We start from the raw sequence: 22,810 nt of genomic DNA, 5'->3' as shown, positions 1-22,810 counted from the left end.
TACACAAGCTCATCTGCTGTTGGAAGTGTTGCTCAATTCATTTCAACACGTGCAAGCTGCTCTTACCAAAGCTCAAGTGTTTCTTATTTGACATGCGGGCTGTATTATTGCATTAATAAACATTAAAATTACAGTTCCTTTAGCTCAAACATAAGAGCATTTTTTCGATTTCCAAGGAATGCAAGAACTGCTTGAAATGTTTATACCTTAAAATACAATACAAGTTGTTTTAGATTAAAAACGTTTCTCAATATTTATATTGAAAGGCTTCAAAATTTTTACATTAAATTTAAACTTTAAACAGGCAAATTTGTACTTTGATCAGGATAAAGCTGCTTAGTTTGGAGGTGACCTCTGAATAAGCTGTTCTTCATGCATTGGTACACTATTGATAATAGACAGTGAAACTTTTTTGTGCATTAATTTTTTCTAAGTTTTGCTAACTAGACCGTACTTTTGCTGCATTTGCCAAAATATGCATGTGAATATGGTTTATAATACCTATAAGATATAATATAAGATTTTTCCTGCTTTTCAGTCCTGTAACTTTCCATACATGTGGTTAATGGCGGTCATGTGCCTTATCTGTGCCAAATTTTTATTTGGATGAATTGCAATGCTGTTGAAAGCTTATGAAGGTAGTGGTAATTTTCACTAGAGAACTGACATCAGTAGAAACTATTTGGTTGAATCCTCAGCTGAATGAAACTTTGTGGCTTCCCCTGTCTGTCCCACACAATCCAAGTCTGAGGGGTTCACACATAGACGAAAATGCAGAAGTGAATATATCATGTATTATGGCTGTATAACTAAAGTTTCCTTCCACAACAACGTCCATGTCAATGATCATTTAACCTCCAGCTTCCTTCATTCTGTCAGCGTTGTTGTGGATGTATGACTAATTTTTTCTTCATTAATAATGTAGATGTCAATGATCATTTTCCGTCATTTCTGTCAGCGTGCTCTCGGCTGAAGGATGTCCTTTAGCACTGCAACATCCTGATTTGCTCTGTGATGAAGGGTCTGTTTTTAACTACCACTCAGCTGTCTGTCTGACTGACTCTGAACACTGAGGGGGACTTCAAAGAGTCTGGGTGGTCTCTGAGCTTGACCTGATCCGTGTCAGGTTTACACAAATCAGAGTTTGTTCACTCTCAAGGTGTCTGATTAGCAATTTGGTGAGTGCACTGCACGCATTGTGTCTTTCAAAGAGACGTCCAGCCTGTTGATAGCTGATTGATGCCAGTAAAGTTGGTGCTTTAATTGAACTGTTCTGACAAGAGTTGGACCAGCGTGCTCTACAATAATCTAAATCCTAGTTTGTTAGAGGTTTAAATAAGTAAATGCCTATAATAATGGTTTGATTTTTATTTTTGATTTACTCATACTTTTAGTTCTGGTTCTGTAATCAGGTTAGTTTCTATAAAGATAAATTAAACGGGATTTACAATGCATATTATAATGTGCTATATTTCAGATTGGTGTCTGTTTGGTTTGTATAAGTGGCACATTATTATTGTGTTTTAGTCGTGATGTTAGTGTTCTCAGACTTTGAACAATCCATAACTAGTAATATTTATTCTACTACTTCATTCTATTCTATTCTATTCTATTCTATTCTATTCTATTCTATTCTATTCTATTACATATTCAAAAGGCCGGTAAGATTTTATTGCATGTTTTTGAATGAAGTCTTATATGCTCACCAAGTCTACATTTATTATAGTATAAAAAGTAATATTGTAAAATATTACAGTTTAAAATAACTCTTTTCTATTTGTATGTTAATATTTTGTGATGGCAAAATTGAATTTTCAGCAGCCGTTACGCCAGTCTTCAGTGTTACATGATCCTTCAGAAATCATTCTAATATACTGGTTCAGTGCTCAAGAAACATTTCTTATTTTCACAATGATTTTGCTGCTTAATGTGTGTTTTTAGGATTCTTTAATGATCAGAAAGATCAAAAGAACAACATTTATTTAATATTGAATTTTGTAACATTAAATAAAATAATATTACATATTAAATTGTAACATTATACATTTTGTTACAATCACTTTTGATCAGATTAATGCATCCTTGCTGAATTGAGTGTTCATTTCTTTAGATAATATTACTGCCCCCAAACTTTTGAACTGTAGTGTATATTAACTTGTATTAGTGGACTCTTTGACTTGGGCAGTAAGTACCTGCTCTGGTTTTAAGGTATGCTGAGATGTGTGTTCTGACAGGTTGTTTTTTTTCTTTAGGCAAACAGTGCTTCTTGGTCCTGCGTCACCAGCAGTTTACCGTGCAGGCCTTGCTCGCTGTGGGAGAACGTGCCAGCAAGCAGATGGTCAAGTTTGCAGCTAAGTGAGTATAGGCCACGTTTCCTGTCAAACAATGGTGGGAAAAGTGAAGTCATGGCAACTCATTCCATTTTAACGCGTTAAGTGGCGATCGATGAAGTTTCACTTGGAACAAAAGCTCTGTTTTTGCAGTCGGATATAGCTTTCCTTCAACACCGTAATGGGTCGTTCCCCTTAAAACAACAAACAGTAGAAACATCAGAGAGACATGTCTACTTAAAGGTATAGCTTGAATGAATGACTTTGTGTTTGGGTCAAATAGAGGGTTGTGGGACAATAGGACAAACATTCACTCACAAATACAATACTGAAACCTTTTGATTCATACCATATTAGGTGCGATTTTGTTTTTTATTCTCGATACAGGCTGGATGTATGGAAATGTTTGAATATTTGCATGATTCATTCTGTTGTTTCTCGCAATAAATGTTTGATCAGATAGTTAACTTTCACAACTGTATAATAGACAAGGCTTGTTCGCTTTGTTTTCAGGTCCACTTCTTTTCTTTTAAGAGGGTCAGAGGGTTTGTAGCTTGACCGTGTTAACATCCTCTGTTGGCTCATTCAGTATTGAATGGAAGCTAAACTCGATTCACATTATCAGTCGTGAATTAGGAAGGGTGGTATGGTCTTGGGAGTTCCTTTCCAGTTCCTTACGCCGTTGATTTGTTTGCCATTGCTTGCGTTTGAATGGAATTGTTCTTGACTCAAAGGGTCCTGGTTGATATCTGTGCACTTGGTTATTTCTTATCTACATGATGGATTTCATCTCAGCAGAAATCTTAAATGATGCTCACGGATCATTGAAACAGGTTTTGCAGACAAACTTGCACTCTTTGTCTTACGTAAATGTTAGTGGAGTAACAAAACGGTTAAATTAAGAGAGTTTCAGTTAGAGGATGTGAAAGAAATAATCTGGTTGCCACATAATATGACATTTTTTTTACTGTATTGTTGCAGCATGTTTAACACACCCAATTTTTTTCTATCAAATACATAATATATGAACCTATCAATATGCATTTTATAGAGTTCCAGAATGATCCAAAATAACGATGTGGCATATTTTAAAATAATATACATCTCTATTAGTTGCATTACTCTAGGATTCACATTCCCCATGTCTACCTGGAAGCACACATTCCCTACAAACATGATTCATTATTCATTTTTTTTTAATTGCTGAAAAATATCATGCAGGTTTGAATACTTAAAAGATTAAAACCTATTATAGAATAACATTCTGACTGTAACATTTTATTGGATGAGCTGTTATTTTTTAATTTACTTACTGATTTGAATATTATGTTATTATATAATTCTTGGCAGAATATATATTTATGTATTTATTATTGTATGCTGGTTTCTTTTATCATGTTGCAATTGCAAAAGCAATTGACCCATGTGTTATAGTAAGTTTTACTATGATTAATACTTTTCATGTCTTACTATGGTAAAATCACTGTAACATTCAGCCTCTTAATTTGAATATCACAGGGTAAAAAGCAGTGCTTCCTGAACATAGCATGCTCCTGACCCTGATTACAGTTTCTTGCCTGGTGTGCATTGCCACCTCAAACATATACAGAGATGTTCCAGACACGCACTGTGTGCTTTGGAGCACAGCTCCCCCTAGCTGATGGTCAGTGGGTCAGTGGATGTGTACTCCTCATCACTGAAGCTTGTTGAAAATCATTGCTGTGTGATAAAGTGTATATGCACACTCAGAGGGCAGGTCAAACACGCTCATTCCCTGTATAATCCTCTCTTTATATCCATCTCTCCCTTCAGGCCAGTGTTCTTTCAATACACAAGCACTAATGCAGAGCCCATCATGGGCAGCTTAGTGTTCAGAAACCAGACTTAATCAGGATTTATGAAGAGCAGCGTGTCTGTATGGAGATTGTTAGAGAGGGCTGTGTGAGCAGAACTGATCCCAGAGCGATGTGGCCGCTCTCTGAGCAGCAGCTGGCAGGGACTGGCGCATCTCATTCTCTCTCTCTCTCTGGTCTCTCATTACTCCTTTGTAATGACTGGAGCTGAAGGTTGCAATCTCAATTTGTGCCGTCTGTTTGTGAAGCAGACAGTTGGCCATTATCTTAACGTCTGACCTTATAGAGGCGACAAGGCTTAGTCTTGCCAATCTTATATTGTTTCACTAAAAGGAGTAGGTCATCCAAAATGATCAAAAAATCAGTTACTCACCCTCATGTCATTTCAAAACCTATTGGCTTCATTTATTTCTTGACAGATCGTGAATGATAGTTCAAACTGACTGTGTCTGTCAAGCTTTAAAAATTTAGATCCAAATATTCATCAAAAGTTTCTAATTTTGTGTTCCACTGGAAATTAATTTGGAATAACTAGAGGTTAAGTTAATGACCAGGTTTTCATTTTAAGGGGACTCTTTCACTCTACTGCTAATATTTTTGCAGCATTTGTGGAGGTGGGAAACCCATGGCCTTTAAAAGTTGTCAAAATACTTAAAATATACGCTAAGTGTTTCACCACAGTGAATGCAATGTGGTTTGTCTTCACAGCAGCAATCTGTTTGTTTGAATTGTAAAAGCAGAACTACGCATACCACGTGATAAAGATAGTATGAAACAAAGTTGAGTTGCAAAGAGGCTGTTGCCTAACAAAATGATCTCATTAGTTTCCATAAATTGGTTCTGCACTTCAGGGCTCCAAACTGCAACTAAAACAGCTACATTTGTGACCAGAAATATTAATTTGCGAGAGAAGTTTTTGCTGAGGTCACCACTGGCGACTAGGCCTACATATTTACATGTAATAACTTAAAAGTTTGCATGAAATGCCTTTTTTCCTGATTGTTTTGCAATCGCATCATTTGCTGTGTACACGTATTAAACTGAGACGATGCACATCAAAGTTTTAGTGTCAAACAGTCCTCATCTCTGCCGCACAGCAGCGCTGATGCACACCTGATAAATGTAGCTCAGTTTTTTTTTATTATTATTGAAAGATAATGAAACAATACAGAATGTAAAGGAAATATTCATTTAAAAGATAACAATAAAAGAGAATATGATCTGCCAAAGGAAAAAAGATAACCAAGTAAAAAATAAATAAATAGATAAATAAAAAGCATTATAAATGCAGCTCAGTTGTGCAGCGCAAGAGAGATCGAAATGATGGAGACATAAGAACTGAAAGTGCAGAAAAGCAGCGTCTATTTCGTGCACAACTTGAACAAACTACAACAGGTAAAGCTGTCAGCTGTGTGGATATTTGCAATATCGTTAACAATTCTCGTTTATAATCATTAATAATATGGCTTCTTAAAAAAAAACACCAAATTTTTATTCTAAAATGAAACAATTTTGTTTCGGATCATTATCACAAGACGTATAAATCCACACATCACATATTTCTGAACTTTTTTTTTTTTCTTCATTTATTTGTTCATTATTGATAATAAGAAATTATTCTTGGGTACCAGATCAGCATATTATAATGATTTCTGAATTACATTGAAGTTCTAATTGCAGCCTTGGTGCAGCCTTCAAAAAAAAAAAAAAAAAAAAAAAAACTACTTTTGAACTGTCGTTTTAGTCTCTAAAACTCCCTTAATACTTTTAGTGTTATGTTTATACAAGAATTTTTAAATGTAACCTATATTTTCAATCATTTTTAGGTTGGAGTGTTTGAATTTGCAGGATGCCATGTCAACTGTCCAAATGCATTTTTTTCCTCATCCTCATGCTGTATTTTTCCATTTACAGCCTCACGAAGGAGAGCATCATTGATGTGGAGGCCGTGGTGAAGAAGGTGGAGCAGAAGATCGAGAGCTGTTCCCAGCAGGATGTGGAGCTTCATGTGGAGAGGGTAGAGATCTGAGATTCATCTCTATTACTTGATTGAGAGAAAACCTCTGAATGTTTTCTGTAAATACTGAAACTTGAAATGATAACATTTCATGAAATATAGGCTATATCGTTTCTCACAAGAAGACCGGTGGAATTTGTTTTGGCCTCACATGTTCTATAACCAATGATTGTTACCAAGAATCTATATGCAGCTACAGCTCACCTGTAGTAACTTGCTGTTAAATTGGTAATTCACTCCAAAATGAATATGTGGCCATCAGCTTCTGACACTCATGTTGTTTCAGACCTGTATGACTTACTTTCTTATGTGGAACACAAAATGAGCTGTTTAGCAGAAGGTCTTTAGTTCATGCAGTGAAATTGGCTTGGACATTCTGCTAGATTACTTATTTTGTTGAGAACTTGTATCCAGTCATAACCTAAACTCTCATTCCCTTTCTGTGTCTGTCTCAGATCTTTGTGATCAGCCAGTCTGAGGCCCGACTTCCCCTTCAGCTGGAAGATGCTGTCAGGCCAGAGGGAGAAGGAGACGAGGTGAGAAACAGATGGCTGAGAAAGTTGAAATATTTTGGGTGATGAGAAATGAACAGAACACAAATGAAAGCTTAACACGTTAAACAGATCCCTCAGTGTTACGATAATCAACAAAGTTCGGTTAGACAAGCTGAGTTAAAAAAAGGTGTTTCCTTTTCATTTCTGTCTGTTTGGAATGGAATGCAAGCGTACTGCACAGTATATGGTGGTGATGGTTGAGGAGATAACCCCCTTCTATGTAAAGCGCTTTGAGTGCCCAGAAAAGCACTATATAAATGTAAGGAATTATTATTATATACTGTACATGGCATAGTATTTTTTTGAAGTACAGTATGCATTAAAGCAGTGGTTCTCAATTCCAGTCTTGGAATACCACAGCTGTGCATATTTTGTATGTCTTGCTTATTTAACGCACCTGATTCAAATCATCAGCTCGTTAGGAGGGAGATCCAAATGGAAAGAACTGAAGGCGTCAGATAAGAGAAACATGCAAAATGTACAGAGCAGTGGTTCCCCAGGATTGAAATCGAGAACCACTGCATTAAAGGGATAGTTTACCCAAAAAATTTAAATTGTCATCATTTACTCACCCTCAAATGGTTCCAAACGTGTGTTTTTTTTGTTCTTCTTTTCTTCTATTGAACACAAAAGAAGATATTTTGAATAATGTATGTAATCAAATCAAATGTGTGTTATCATTTTGAATAATGTGTTCTCCACTAACAAGCTACATTGTTGAGAGCATTATATGATGGTATATAGTATAATATACAGTGTAATCTGGTTTGTATTTCTCATAGAAAATGTAGGAGGTCATCCAGGCATACCATACATACAGAACTTTTCCATACTTTGCACCGTTTACACACAGCACAGAAATGGCTCCTGTCTCTGCCTGTCTTTCTTGACGTCAAACAGCTAATGGTGTTGCAGTGTTTATGTAGTAAGACAAAACCAGCTGCAGTTGCTGTCCAGGTGTTCTCTGCTGGGATTCCACAGTGTCAGTCAGACAGAGCATCTGCCGCCTCATTACGCCTGTGTTTTATCGGGCGGTCTGAGGATGAGCAGCCTGTTGATCAGACTTCAGCTCTGACAGGCTTTATGAAGGAAACATCATTCTTAGTGCTCAGGGGCCTTGGGGCCTCAGCAAGAGAAACACTTTGAATCTAGATTCAGATTTATACAGTGCCTTTCAAAAGTGTTGAATCATTACAATTTTAAAATATATATAAAAACGTCTCTTGTGATCACCAATGCTGCATTTATTTAATAATAATAATAAAAAGTCAAAGCAATAATGTGAAATATTATTACATTAAAAAAAAAAAAAAAAAATATATATATATATATATATATTTGAGAATGCAATTTATTCCTGTGATGGCAAAGCTGCATTTTCACCAGCCATTACTATAGACCTCAGTGTCACATGATCCTTCAGAAATCATTCTAATATGCTGATTTGCTGTTTTTTTGTGGAAACTGTTTATTAAGTGTTCTTTTGATGAGCGGAAAAAGTCAGTAATGTTTTGCATTGTATGCTGTATTTTCCAGCAAAATTGTGTTTATGAATTTGGTTCAAAAGTTTGTGGTCAGTAAGTTATTTTTTATTATTATTATTTTATTTTTATAAAAAAAAAATACTGACTCCAAACATTTGAACAGCAGTGTATACTATACCTGTATAATTTCCAGCTTGTAGCAAGCTTTCATTTTGTAAACGATCTTTTGCTGAAAAAAAAAATCCTTATTCATTAAGCCATGATAGAAGAAAGAAAATTCTATAGGTTTGGAATGGCATGATTTCGGACCAATCAGATCTATTTGTGTGTTGTCAACAGAATGTCAAAGAATTTTTTTTTTTGAGTAATCATGACCTTTTTTGTTTTTCTTTAAGGAGGGAAGAGCCACTGTCAATCAGGACACCAGACTGGACAACAGAGTTATCGATCTGAGGGTAAGCCTGTATCCATCTCTCGTTGATTTCCTTTAAGACGAATTGTCCCAAGGGGTCAGGATCTGGTTGGTTAGCATTGTCCTGTAAATAGTCACGACATTAATGTCTCAGGTGATTGGCCTTGCACCAGTCAAGCAAATGCCAGTAGACCGAAGTCAGGTTAGACGCCATATTGACTTTAACATTGATAAAAATGAGACTGTGAGGAATAGACTTGCAGTATTTACAAGTCCTAGATCAGTGGTTCTCAATTTCACTCCTCACGTACCACCGCTCTGCACATTTTGTATGTATCTGTTTCATTCGACCGTAAGTGCCGTGTAAAGTGGACATCACAGGATATTCCGTCATGATTCCAGTTCGAAGGGAGCGTATATGTATAAGTGCATGAAATGTGTTTTTAAATTGTATTTATTTACAGAGGTATATTATGGGACACCTACACTTCTCTAGTAAGTTTCGTCTGAGTGTGAAGACGCTGCAGTCAGTGGCGTAGCACAAATTCCTGAATGAATGTTCCGAAGTAAAGTAAACTTCAATATATTGCCGTGCTCAGAGAGTAGGGAGCAGTGAACACTGTGTAGGGATCCTGTCAATTGGAACACAGTTCATGCATGGAGTTCTTTTCTAGTGAGCTGGTTATCTTAATCAGAGGTGTTAAATAAGAGAGACATGCAAAATATGCAGAACGGTGGTAGGCAAGGACTACATCAGAGCTTGTGCAGCCTCTATGGAGAAACTGCTCAGAATGAGCCAGCATGGCTGCTCTAAAATCGCTTTTGCAGTATTTTGTTGGCATACGTCACAATGACCTGACTTTGCCACCATCTCAATTCAGAAACAATTTCTAAATGGCATGCACTGCTTCAAGTCACACAGCGCACACCTGCACAGCGCTACATGCTTATGGATAGCTTTCTTCAATATCTACTGTATAGTAGGACTGGGCGATATATCTAACGATATGATCATGCGCATCTAGTCAGTAAATCTGGTTCCTTGATTACCGCTAAATCGCCATCACCTGCCAGGGCTCCAAACTGTGACTAAAACAGTCGCATTTGCGACCATAAATATTAATTTGCGAGTGCCGTTTTTGCTGAGGTCGCCACTGGCGACTACCTGCCGAAAACTCCTCAGGATTTAACCGCTAAAAATGTTTTCTCAGGCGGATGATTTGCTTCATTCTAGCAGCGCCCCGTCTGTGATAAAACGAACTCGTGCCAAAGGTTAATACACACAACTACATCGAGTGTGGACCTGCCGCGTGTACAACAGCTTTCAGCCGAGATCGGCCCATAGGGAAAAAGCCTTCTGTCAGCCAGAAGTGTTTTGTAGAGTCGGCGCGGCTCTGGCCCATTATCTTCTCACCGATGCCGAGACTGAACCGACAGAGACGCATTTCAGCCAGAATCAGAATCAGTGTTATTGCTATCTGGGTATATATTTACATGTTATAACTTAAAAATTTGAATGTAATGCCTTTTTTCCTAATTGTTTTGCGGTCAAATCTTTTGTTATGTTCACGTATTAAACTGAGACGATGCGCATCAAAGTTTTAGTGGAAAAAGAGAGTTTCAGACAGTCCTCATCTCTGCCGCACATCAGAGCTGACGACACACAGTCTGATAAACGCAGCTCCGCTGCCGTGCTTGCAGCGAGAGAGAAATGACGGAGTCGTAAGAAGGGAAAGTGCAGAAAATACAGCATCTATTTCGTGCACAACTTGAACAAACTAGAACAGGTAAAGCTGTCAGCTGTGTGAATATTGGCAATATCGTTAACAATTCTCGTTTATAATACTTACTAATATGGCTTCTTCTAAACAAGATCTTGGTCTGTGTTCTTTTAATGCGTGAACTTCATTATTTGAAGTGCAACCGCCGTCCAGTAATCGCAAAAAGCTCTGTGCTTTATCACTTTTTAATAAAAAGTACCAGCTTTAAAATTTATTCAGAATTCATAACGAAATTCAAACAATACAGTTTTGGCGCTCCTTAATGGGGCAGGCGCGGTAGGCGGTCGCTTTAGCGCCTCAGTTCAAGGGCAAGTGAACCCATTTAATCTTTCTCTTTACTAATATAATACATAATGAACATGAATTAACATCAAAAGGTAGGCTATTTTATAAGAGATCCTACAGTACAACTTACTGAAATGTCTCATGTAGGAGGAGCCAAGCTACACTCAGTGGCCAAGTGATGCTTATGCTCCATGATACTGGTACAGATTCTGTGTAATGAACAATTCTTTGTGACTGTAGATTTCAAGCTGGAAAAGACATTTAGTTCCCACTTTAAGTGAAACCTTAGTTCCCAGGTCATCTACAAGATGGATTAAAATGCTGATAAAGTCAAGAAAAGATGAGACACATAACACACATTACAGTATGATTGAAATGTAGAAATGTAATAAATAAATAATAATAATCGTAAAATAAATAAAACACATTTATTCTGTGGCACCTAAAAAAAATTATTTGGCTCCTAAGTTTTTTTCTTATAGGAGCCAATGGCTCCTTACTCGATTTTTTTGTTTGGAGCCCTGCCTGCTTTCAAATGGAGCGGCATTTAATAGACAGAGCCGTAGATCACTGACAAGTTATGCAATATCGCGTTCATTATCCCAGATGAATCGCCTTCGATAATGAACGCGATATTGCGTAGCTTGTCAATGATCTACGGCTCTATTAAATGCCGCTCCATTTGAAAGCAGGTGATGGCGATTTAGTGGTAATCAAGGAACCAGATTTACTGACTAGATGCACATGATCATATCATTAGATATATCGCCCAGCCCTACTGTATAGACCTCCTTGCTTTGTCCTCTCTAACTTCCTGATAATGTGCAATATGAAAAAACAGATAAGATTCTGAAATAAAGGAGAATCCAAATGAGTGTATTGTTCAGATTTATGAATCCGTGATGTGGTTGTGGGACTCAATCGCTGTGATTGGCCACATACACTTCGTGAGAGCACAATGTTTCTGTGTGAACAGACCTGGCCTGCCTTCACACTTTCATTTTATTGTACAGCAAAACAATAAACACTTTCCAGTGGTTACAGGCTAAGCTTTGCCATAATGAAAGGCCTCTGTCTCACGCACCCACACACACACACACCTTGTTTTTTTTTTTTTTTCACACACCAAATGAGATTGAAATCTAGCAGTGCTATAGTACTGCCACAGTGCACCTTGCTCCGAGAAAGAGGCTCGTTTTTGAGAACTTCCAGAAAGTGAGTGTAGAAATCTGAGAGTGTGAGGCGGGGGAGAAAAACCACAGGACAACAGCTTTTTGCACCTCTTCGGTTCTCGGTTCTCACTGCAGCCTTGCGAACACTAGTGACGCATGCAGCTCCTTTCTACACATCCCCAGTGAGAGATGTGTGAAGATGCCAACTGAAACCTGCATGTTTACACACTCCGCTGATAACAGCTTTGCATATTAACTGTACAACCACTCAGCTTCACAGACTAATCACTTAATGTCCTCGCAGAGCACCCCCGGCACCGGGTTATCATGATCTGCACTAAGAATATAGACAGACTGTCTTAATATGTTGACTTTTCGATATTTATTAGCAGGTTAATAAGAGGAAGTTCTGTTTATATTGTATTTACTACATGACTTTAAAGTCATAAATTATTACACAATAACTGTTTTTTTTGTAAAAAATAAAACATTTAAATCCTGCAGTGTTCCCATAGCTATGACCTGGGAATGAAATGGAATATTAAACTTGTTTTTATTTTTTCATGTTTATATGAAGTCGACAAATTTCTGTAGTTGCTTTCAGCTTTATTTATTCAATAGAAAGTTGCTTTTAGTGAGTGCAGTCTCGGTTTAATGATTTTTAAAACTCCTCAAATTCATTAGTCGAAAGTTGTAGGAAAACATCTCAAATTTGTAAGGCACTAATGATAATATTGACTTTTTGGGGGGGCTGTTTACCTAGACGTGGAAGTTTTCTAAAAGGAAAGGCAGCAAAATGATACTTCCTTCTAAGATATTTTGTTTTGACTAAAATCTAAAGCAGAATAACGTATGTTAATATGTTTTGCAAAGAGGGCAATACCAGAATGCACTGTTACTGGGGAAACAGGTTTAAAAGTTTGGGGTCAGTAAGTTTACCTAGTAAGTGCTTTTATTCAGCAAGGGGGCAATAAATTTATAAAAACAAATAACAGTAATGAAAAAATGCTGTTCTTTTGAACTATGGTATAACGTCCAAAAAGTATCACGGTTTCCACAAATATATTAAGCAGCACAACTGTTTTCAACATTGGTGATCTCAAGAATTGTTTCTTGAGCATCAAATCAGCATATTCGAATGATTTCTGAAGGCTCACATGACACTGACAACTGAAGTAATGATGCTGAAAATTCAGCTTTGCATTACAGAAATAATTTATATTGTAAAATATATATTAAAATTGAAAAAAATTAATTGTAATAATATGTCACAATATTACTATTTTTACTGTACTTTTGATCAAATAAATGCAGCCTTAATGAAAAATCTTACCGACCACAAACTTACTGTGTATTTATTTTCAGTACTGAAAACTGATAATAGTCATAATAGTTCCATTTAATTAATGACCTACACTGCTCAAAAAAATTAAAGGAACACTTTTGAAAACACATCAGATCTCAATGGGGAAAAATATCATGCAGGATATCTATACTGATATGGACTGGGTAATTTGTTAGGAATGAAAAGATGCCACATTGTTTAATGGAATTGAAAATTATCAACCTACAGAGGGCTGAATTCAAAACACTCAAAATTAAAGTGAAAAAAGGATGCAGCAGGCTAGTCCATTAAGCTGAAATTTCATTGCAGCAACTCAAAACGGTACTCAGTAGTTTGTATGGCCCCCACGTGCTTGTATGCATGCCTGACAACGTCAGGGCACGCTCATAATGAGACGAAGGATGGTGTCCTAGGGTATTCCCTCCCAGATCTGGACCAGGGCATCACTGAGCTCCTGGACAGTCTGAGGTGCAACCTGGCGACGTCAGATGGACCGAAACATAATGTCCCAGAGGTGTTCTATTGGATTTAGGTCAGGCGAGCGTGGGGTACATTCAGTGGTATCAATTCCTTCATCCTCCTGGAACTGACTGCATACTCTCGCCACATGAGGCCGGGCATTGCCGTGCACCAGGAGGAACAAGGACCCAATGCACCAGCGTAGGGTCTGACAACAGGTTCAAGGATTCCATCCCGATACCTAATGGCAGTAAGGGTGCCATTGTCTAGCCTGTAGAGGTCTCTGTGTTGCTCCATGGATATGCCTTCCCCGACCATCACTGACCCACCACCAAACCGGTCATGCTGAACAATGTTACAGGCAGCATAACATTCTCCACCGCTTTTCCAGACCCTTTTACATCTGTCACACGTGCTCAGGGTGAACCTGCTCTCATCTGTGAAAAGCACAGAGCGCCAGAGGCGGACCTGCCAATTCTGGTATTCAATGGCAAATACCGATCAAGCTACACGGTGCCAGGCAGTGAGCACAGAGCCCACTAGAGGACGTCAGGCCCTCAGGCCACCCTCATGAAGTCTGTTTCTGATTGTTTTCTCAGAGCATTCACACCAGTGGCCTGCTGGAGGTCATTTTGTAGGGCTCTGGCAGTGCTCATCCTGTTCCTCCTTGCACACAAAGGAGCAGATACAGGTCCTGCTGATGGGTTAAGGACCTTCTACTGCCCTGTCCAGCTCTCCTAGAATAACTGCCTGTCCCCTGGAATCTCCTCCATGCTCTTGAGACTGTGCTGGGAGACACAGCAGACCTTCTGGCAATGGCACGTATTGATGCGCCATCCTGGAGGAGTTGGACTGCCTGTGCAACCTTTGTAGGGTCCAGGTATCACCTCATGCTACCAGTAGTGACACTGACCCTAGCCAAATGCAAAACTAGTGAAAAACAATCAGAAAAGATGAGTAGGGAAAAAATGTCAGTGGCCTCCACCTGTAAAACCATTCCTGTTTTGGTTGTTTTCTAATGGTTGCCCGTCTAGTGCACCTGTTGTTAATTTTATTAACACCAAAGAAGATTAAGTGAATTTGAGACCCCCTCTGCTACGTAACTGACCAGATCAATATCCCAGAAGTTTAATTTACTTGATGCTATACTCTGATTAAAAAGTGTTCCTTTAATTTTTTTGAGCAGTGTATTTTACCCATTATCTCTGTCTGCTAGGTATTTTTTATATTTTAAGTTCAAACCTGTCACTTCTTTGGGTAGCTATCTTGGTTAACACCCTTTTACAGTAAGTACAACTCTTATCTGCTTGAAGACCAGAAACTCTAAACTGTTTGTCAGGACTGCATGTCAATAATAGATTTAAAAGCAGCAATAAAATCTGACAATAACGGCATCATAAATTTATCCTATTTATCTCAAATCATGCAAAAACAGCTGTTTTGATACCAGTCCAGTTTATGCATGCGTGTTATAGAGCTGTCTGCAGAGTTGATGTTTATCAAACTAGTTATATTTCATTAGAATGCTCCCTTGGAAGGTGGCTGCCTATATAGGCACTACACTGCAAGACTGCTCACTTGGTTTTGGAACAGTGTAATTTATATGTCATTTACACATCTAATATCCCCCTTAGGTAGTTTTGGTCGTACATAATGTGGTTATAAAACTACAAACATGGATCCAGAGTAGATCTAATTATCTTAAATCTCCACAGAAATCTTAATGTTATTCTATTACAGTGAGTTCTTGTCTGCAAACGTGAGTTTATCCTAACTGAATCAAATCTAATAAACAAGGTCCTTGAAATATTGAAATAGAAGCTGATTGTTTCTCTAGGATTTATGCAAGTTCTCTGTAAGTCACGAAAAAAGGGGAAACGTGGTCCATATCACAGGTCATCAGGGAGTCATCTGATTCATGGGAAATTCAGGCTGAGAAAGCTTTTTTTGTTTGAGACCAGAGCATTCAGCAGGTCTGATTGTTGCTGAAGATTGATTTTCCAAGTACTCTGTCCCTTTGGTCCTATAAAGAGGGCCTAATTTATTTGTATCTCTGACAGTAATGACCAGAATATATTTTGTTGCCAGAGAGACATTATTAGAACATAATAAAAAGAGCTCTTTTAAGATCTAACATTATGTTTTCTCTGGAACTCTCATAGAGATACAGGTACTTACAAAACCTTCACAGTGCACGGTGTTAAACTGCATGAAAAGAGAAGTGCTGACAAGTGCTGTCCCTAGCACACCCAAACAAACAGGTTACATAACTTGTTTACTAACCCATGGATCTTCCCTCACAGACCACGACCAGCCAGGCCATCTTCAGGCTGCAGTCAGGCGTATGTCAGCTCTTCAGGGACACGCTTATCAACAAGGGTTTTGTGGAGATCCAGACCCCCAAAATCATCTCTGGTACGGCCATCTCCAAGTGCACTTCATTGCTTTCCTTTTGTTCACATATTAATCAATGTCAGAAATATCAGAGGAATAGTTCACTAGTTATTTACTTAAATTTCAGTGAAACAAAAAAGGAGAATTTGGAGGAATCTTTTTTTTGAAAATTACCATATGGTGACCAGATCAAGCAACAAGCACAAATAATAGCACAATATAAGTAGTCCATATGACTTGTGCACTATATTACAAGCAAGTGAGGAACGGATTGAAATGTAGACGTTGTTTTCACAACCGTTCGAGTCAGTGAGTTGAATCTTTCTTTTGAGTCGCTGTGCAATTCATTTACAGATTGGTTCTCACTGAACTCAGTGGTTAATTTATTATCATGATCTGTTTTCATCATGTCTTATCAAAAGTTCATCCACCTCTGAAACTACATTTCCAATGATGAAATGAAGGCCGGGCTGCATATACAGTTTTGTGCAAAAATATGCCACATTATGGCAGTTAAATGTCTTTTGGATTCCACAATTCATCCATGCATGTTTCATATTTTTCTTCATAATCAAAATGCCATGACTTTATCTTCTGTCTGGTGATTTAGGCCAGACTTCTCCAATCAGTTAGTCAGTTAAAACCCCACCCTTTTCTTACAGTTGACTGTAAACTCATATTCAGTCACCTGTAATCCAATAATCCATAATTGATAATCCATTTAATTTGGATTTACATCACTATATTGAAGAAAAGATCTGCTGCTACTTCTGTTACACTGTGACTTCAACCTCACAGAATATTTGAGATGACATGAGGCAAATGATCTTGTCTCTATGTTCACACTGGAGTATCTGTATTCATGACGGCAGGGACTGAGGAGCACAGGTCTTATCTCTCTCCTCACACACCGAGCCTTCTGAATGATTTCCTGCTCACGCTGTCCAACTTAGTTTATTGTTCCTTCTCTGCACCTTCAGTCTCTAAAAATTTCAATTTCAAGGATTGATACTTTTTCATTTTCTGAGCTAAAAAAAAAAGGCAGCGACACTGTCAAAACACTGGCTGAAGAAAAAGTGGTGTTTATTAAGGAGATATGTCTCCAGTCACTGATAGGATGCCATGTTAGCACTCTTGAGATGCTGGGTACACTAAGAGCTATCGGATCTGCTGGGATTCATGAGCACAGCGGTCTTTGCCAAGAGTTCACGGCCTGCTTCTGTTGACTCGACTCAAAACTGTGCAGATTGATTGCTTTGTCAACTCTTTCTATTCAACAAAGAATCCTGATAAAATATCAAAGTTTCCACAAAAATATTAAAGAGCACAACTGTTTTCAACACTGATAATAGGTAATAATTAGAATGATTTCTGAAAGATCATGCAAGACTGAAGTAATGACTGCTTGAAAATTCAGCTTTGCCATTACAGGAATAAATTACATTTCAAAATATATTCAGATAGAAAACAGTTATACTAATTCACAATATAACTGTTTTACTGTATGCTTGATCAAAGAAATATAGCCTTTGTGAACATTAGAGACTTCTTGCTTCAAAAGCTTTGATAGTATAAATCATAATTAATAATTTCAAAACATTAAATTTTTTGCAATTAATTTTTTGAAGACCAGACCGTTTTTGAGAAAGTTAAAAAGAAATGATTTATTAATTTATTAAAAAAAAAAAATTATAAAAATCTCATAAAAAAAACAAATACGCCCCCCCCCCCCCCCCAATGCACACACAAAAACAACTTGTATTCCATTTAATTAATATATTTGCTATCTGTGTTACTACTTCTATTTGCGTAATACTTTCACTATTTTATTGAATGATTCATTGCTTGTTGATCAGGATGCTGTCCTTAGATGCGATGGAAGTCGAGCGCAAAAATAATGTAGCTCAGCTACTTTAACCGCCACTTAAATATCCTGCTATTTTAATCCACCAATGATTTTAAGGACTAGGTATTACATCAGTAAAAGTCTTGGTTGTGTTACAACACTTTCCCTCAGCAAAACCCTCCCCCATTGTGTTTATGTGGTTTCGTTGTTAAGGAAAACAGTTACATTCATTTCCTGTGTAGCCCGAACAGCCAATCAGAAAATGCCTGTGACGCATTTCTATTTGTTATTTAAAATTTTTAGACTTTGGTGTGATCTGCCACCCGTTAATCAACATTGTGTTCTTTCAGTAAAACCGCATGACATCCGGTGCCCACACCCAATTCTATGCTCCCTGTAGAAGAACATCACGTTCTTATGATGACCATACATACCATGAGAATTATTAGCACTTCTCTATCCCCCTCATTTATGGACAAAATAACACCCATGATCACAGTGCATATGTCTATGTGTGTTTTTCACAGCTGCCAGTGAGGGTGGGGCAAATGTCTTCACTGTCTCCTACTTTAAAACCAGTGCGTACCTGGCCCAGTCTCCTCAGCTCTACAAGCAGATGTGCATTTGTGCTGACTTTGACAAAGTCTTCTGTGTCGGACCAGGTAAAGCATGAAAATACACCCTCCTGTCATTTTTGTCCCGTTCTATATGCTGTTCCCGTCCTCAGGTCATCCCTAAGGTGCACATCAAGAAATGTGAGTATATGTTCAACACCCAGAGACAATCATATACTCTAGACTGTGGCCTTAAAAGCTTCTGGCCACTGTATTTATATGTCTAGCTGTAGAGAGGTCACCTTCACCAGTATCTCCTCTCTGCTAGTATGCAGATCAGGACATACTGGAGGATAAATAGACAAATTGCACTCGTGGTGCATTTGGCAGGCACAGAAATCCCCCTTGTGCAGCACACTGAATAAAGCAAGAATATCAAACACTTTCAGCAGAGCCATGGGACGGAAGAGTTCAGAAAAATACAGCTCATCGGGGACCTCCGCTGATGGATAGTCACGTTGTAGCAACAGCTTTTTTTTTGTTTGCTTGTTTCTTTTACTTGGAAATGTTCAAAACAAGTGCACTGGTCTGATTCTGGGAAAGATGTTATTAATGTTCTCACTCACTTGATGACACTGAAATTTGAACATAGCAGGATTTTAGAAATTTAGCTACAACTGATATGGCTAACAAAGCAGTGTTGTTTTAGAATTATTTATAAGCTATTATAGCATTCATATTTTAGCTTAGCTTTTATTTTTATATTTTTCATTTTAAATTTAGTTTCAGTTTAGTAATTTTGGTATGTGCTTTTTTTTAAATATCTATTTAGCTATTTATTTTTAGTTTTACTCATTTTAAGTACTTATTGTCAAAGCAAGTTTTTTATTTTTTTTTATATATATATTTTTTAAGTTAAAGTTTTTCGTCTAATATTTATATTTATTTTATTTCAGCTTTATTTAAATGAACAAAAACATAGTTTTAGATTTGGTTAACTATAATAACATTGTAGCAAAGCAATTTGTATTTCTGTAATTTACATCACGATGTGAAATTTTTGTCGGCTGTGAACAATAGTAATGCATTTAAAATTAATCGCCCAGTGGTTTAATTTAAATATTGAGGCTACTATGAATCACAGTTAACTACGCAGATGTTTCTCGTAGTGTTCAGGGCTGAGGACTCCAACACTCATCGCCATCTGACCGAATTTGTGGGTCTGGATATTGAAATGGCTTTCAATTACCATTACCATGAGGTCATTGACTCCATTACTGACACCATGGTTCAGATCTTTAAGGGACTCCGTGACCGGTAAGAGACATGACTTCTTCAACATCCCTTGAAATTTGCAGAAATTTAAGTGAAGTCCTATTTCCTTTTAATATGAAGCAGATCACATGAGAATAAAGTCACAGGAATTTCACTTGAAATTCATAAAACATTGCCAACGTGCCAGCAATGTGGATTATAATAACAAGTATATACACTGCCATCTAGTGCTCAGGATAATACTGCAAGTCTTATACTTGAAGTCTTTTACTATGTTATTGTGTGGTTTCTTACAGATGGAAATCCAACCCAGCAGTCTCTTTATGTGGAATTCTTAAATTTTTTTATGCATTAACCACAAACAACCTGATCAGCATTGAGAAATAAAACATTTGCCCACTAATGCTGTAGAAAATAGTTTACATTTGAAAGATGAAACTGAGATGTTTTAATGGAAGCCTTGAGAATCACTGTAGAAACTTTATTTGAAGCCTTTAATTGAATTTTGGACCCACATGTGATGCAAATCTCCGTTCTACCTACTTATTCTCTCTCATCGTGTGTCTGTGATGTGGATGCACTCCAGGTTCCAGACAGAGATCCAGACGGTGAATAAGCAGTACCCCAGTGAGCCGTTCAAGTTCCTGGAGCCCACGCTGAGACTGGAGTATAAGGAGGCAGTGGCCATGCTCAAAGCTGCTGGGGTGGAAATGGGGGATGAAGAAGATTTGAGGTCAGTGTGGCTTTCTCTGGTAGAATATCCCACTTTGCACACACAGGGAATCTGTAACGCGTTGTGTAACAGATCTGTAATCTTTTTTTTTTTTTTTCTTCTTCTTCTTCAGTACACCTAATGAAAAGCTGCTTGGTCGACTTGTGAAGGAGAAGGTGAAAAGATATCTTTTAAACATCATAAATAGTATAATATAATATATAGTCAGTAAGATTTTTTTGTTTTATGTTTTGAAAGAAGTCTGTTATGTTCACTAAGGCTGCATTTATTTAATTAAAAATGCAGCAGCTCTTTTAAAATACCACAGTGTCACAAGATCCTTCAGAAATCATTTTAATATGCTGATTTGCTACTCAAGAAACATTTATTATTAGCAATGCTGAAAATAGTCTGATGTTTTTTTAGTGTTTTGTTGTGAATTATTGTTTTTTGTTTTGGAGAGTTAGAAAGTTAAAAAGAACAGGATTTATTTGAAATACATTTTTACCATTATAAATGTTACAAAATGATAAAATGTCATGCATTTTTGTGGAATAAAAGGTTTATTTCTTAAAAAAAAAAAAATCTTACTGACCCCATTTTAAGATTTTTCTTGAAATAAAAGAGCAGACATACTCTAATGCTCTCAAGCACCATCTTCAGTCCACCCAGATCATTTATGGAAAATACAAATAATGGGTCATTTTGAAGACTGTTTGTGACACCTTTGTTTGCTTAAGGTCAGAGAAAGCTGGAAATGACCTTCTAAATCTAAATTATCTACCAGGACAAAATATGTTTATACAAATGAGTGGAATATGGTACATGTAAATTAAACACACCTTTGTGTTTATTTGTGTTTGTTTCTGTATTCTATGTGCTGGACAAATATCCCTTGGCGGTTAGGCCGTTCTACACCATGCCTGACCCTAACAACCCAGTAAGTATTTTAAAGCCTAATAGACATAAATCAATCGCTTTTTATTTAGAGGCTACATGGTTCATAACAAACCCCATGTTATTCCTGCAGAAATACTCAAACTCCTATGACATGTTCATGAGAGGAGAGGAGATCCTGTCTGGAGCTCAGAGAATCCACGATGCCCAACTGCTCACTGAAAGAGCAATGCACCACAGCATCGGTAACTAGAGCAACAGAACACAACAGCTGTGTTAGTTATCAGTTGCTAAGCTAAAAACGTGATGCTATAATAAACAAGAATATACAGAACATCTACATGTGGGGTGACTGTAATGCATTTGAATTTCAACACACTATACTTTATCTTTATTGTAAGTAATGACTATTCTAAAGTCTGTTTTGTAGTAGATGATACATTTTGTTCCCTGTGTTACAGACTTGGAGAAGATCAAGGCCTACATTGACTCGTTCCGCTATGGAGCTCCTCCTCATGCAGGCGGTGGCATAGGTAACATTTTTTTTACCATCTTGTAGTTTAGAAACTGTCTAATTCTACAGACTAATTGCTGTTCAAATTTTGGGGGTCATTTAAGATTTTTTTGAAAGGAATTAATACTTTTATTCAGCAAGGATGTATTAAAGGGACAGCAAAGACGTTTGTAATGTAAGAAAAGATTGCTATGTAAAATAAATATTGTACTTTTGAAAATTTTTATAGTCATTAAAAAATGAAGTGGCAAAATGTTTCTTGAGCAGAAAATCAGCATATTAGACTGATTTCTGAAGAATCATGTGAATCGTGATGTTAAATGTCTGCCATCTCTTAGGTCTGGAGAGAGTGACCATGCTTTATCTCGGCCTACATAATGTACGTCAGACATCCATGTTCCCCCGTGACCCCAAACGCCTGACTCCATAAAGATTAAAGCAGCCAGTCGGCTTCTTGCCTCTCATCCCGCCTGAAGCAGTAGAACCACCAGCCACCCATCAGGGATCTGGACGTGCCATGATGATTAACCGACACAAATGAAGCCACTTTTATAATACTTATTACCAGGATGTTAGATAAAACTAATGTACTTTGAAGGGAATCAATGTTAACTGTTAAATAATACAGGTGATATTGTGACATTATTAAAATCATACTGTACATGTAGGTTTTTTCTACTGATGATGTTCCTTGACACCAAGTTTTTGAGAATCCTAACAAATAATTTAAACAATACATGCACAATAAATTAACTAAATGATACGTTTTGGAGTATTTTTCTTTTGTAAGTTTGGAAATGATTGTTAATGTTATACACACATTCTTGATTGAGCAATTATTTGCGCATCAATGCATATTTCAAATCATAAGCACTTCCTAGGTGATTCCCCAAACGTCGAAGGGCAATATTATTTTACTCTCTGTT

At 37.3% G+C, this 22,810-nt stretch overlaps 1 protein-coding gene across 1 annotated transcript in view; it reads left to right on the top strand.

Moving 5' to 3' along the window:
* LOC109070176 (aspartate--tRNA ligase, cytoplasmic-like) overlaps positions 1–22,647 on the top strand; it is a 28,409-nt gene extending 5,762 nt beyond the window's left edge. Inside the window, exons 6-18 of the mRNA XM_042763478.1 lie at positions 2,253–2,355; positions 6,098–6,200; positions 6,656–6,736; positions 8,634–8,693; positions 15,996–16,107; positions 18,460–18,594; positions 19,656–19,803; positions 20,348–20,494; positions 20,607–20,656; positions 21,340–21,413; positions 21,504–21,615; positions 21,832–21,903; positions 22,223–22,647. Of these exons, the coding sequence (XP_042619412.1) occupies positions 2,253–2,355; positions 6,098–6,200; positions 6,656–6,736; positions 8,634–8,693; positions 15,996–16,107; positions 18,460–18,594; positions 19,656–19,803; positions 20,348–20,494; positions 20,607–20,656; positions 21,340–21,413; positions 21,504–21,615; positions 21,832–21,903; positions 22,223–22,314 (1,289 nt within the window). The 3' untranslated portion in view covers positions 22,315–22,647. The remainder of the gene's footprint in view (positions 1–2,252; positions 2,356–6,097; positions 6,201–6,655; positions 6,737–8,633; positions 8,694–15,995; positions 16,108–18,459; positions 18,595–19,655; positions 19,804–20,347; positions 20,495–20,606; positions 20,657–21,339; positions 21,414–21,503; positions 21,616–21,831; positions 21,904–22,222) is intronic.
* Positions 22,648–22,810: the final 163 nt, after the last annotated feature.

Source organism: Cyprinus carpio, chromosome A9 (genome assembly GCF_018340385.1).
Source record: "Cyprinus carpio isolate SPL01 chromosome A9, ASM1834038v1, whole genome shotgun sequence".
Taxonomy (NCBI): Eukaryota; Metazoa; Chordata; class Actinopteri; order Cypriniformes; family Cyprinidae; genus Cyprinus; species Cyprinus carpio.
This window is presented reverse-complemented; position numbering and strand designations above follow the sequence as displayed.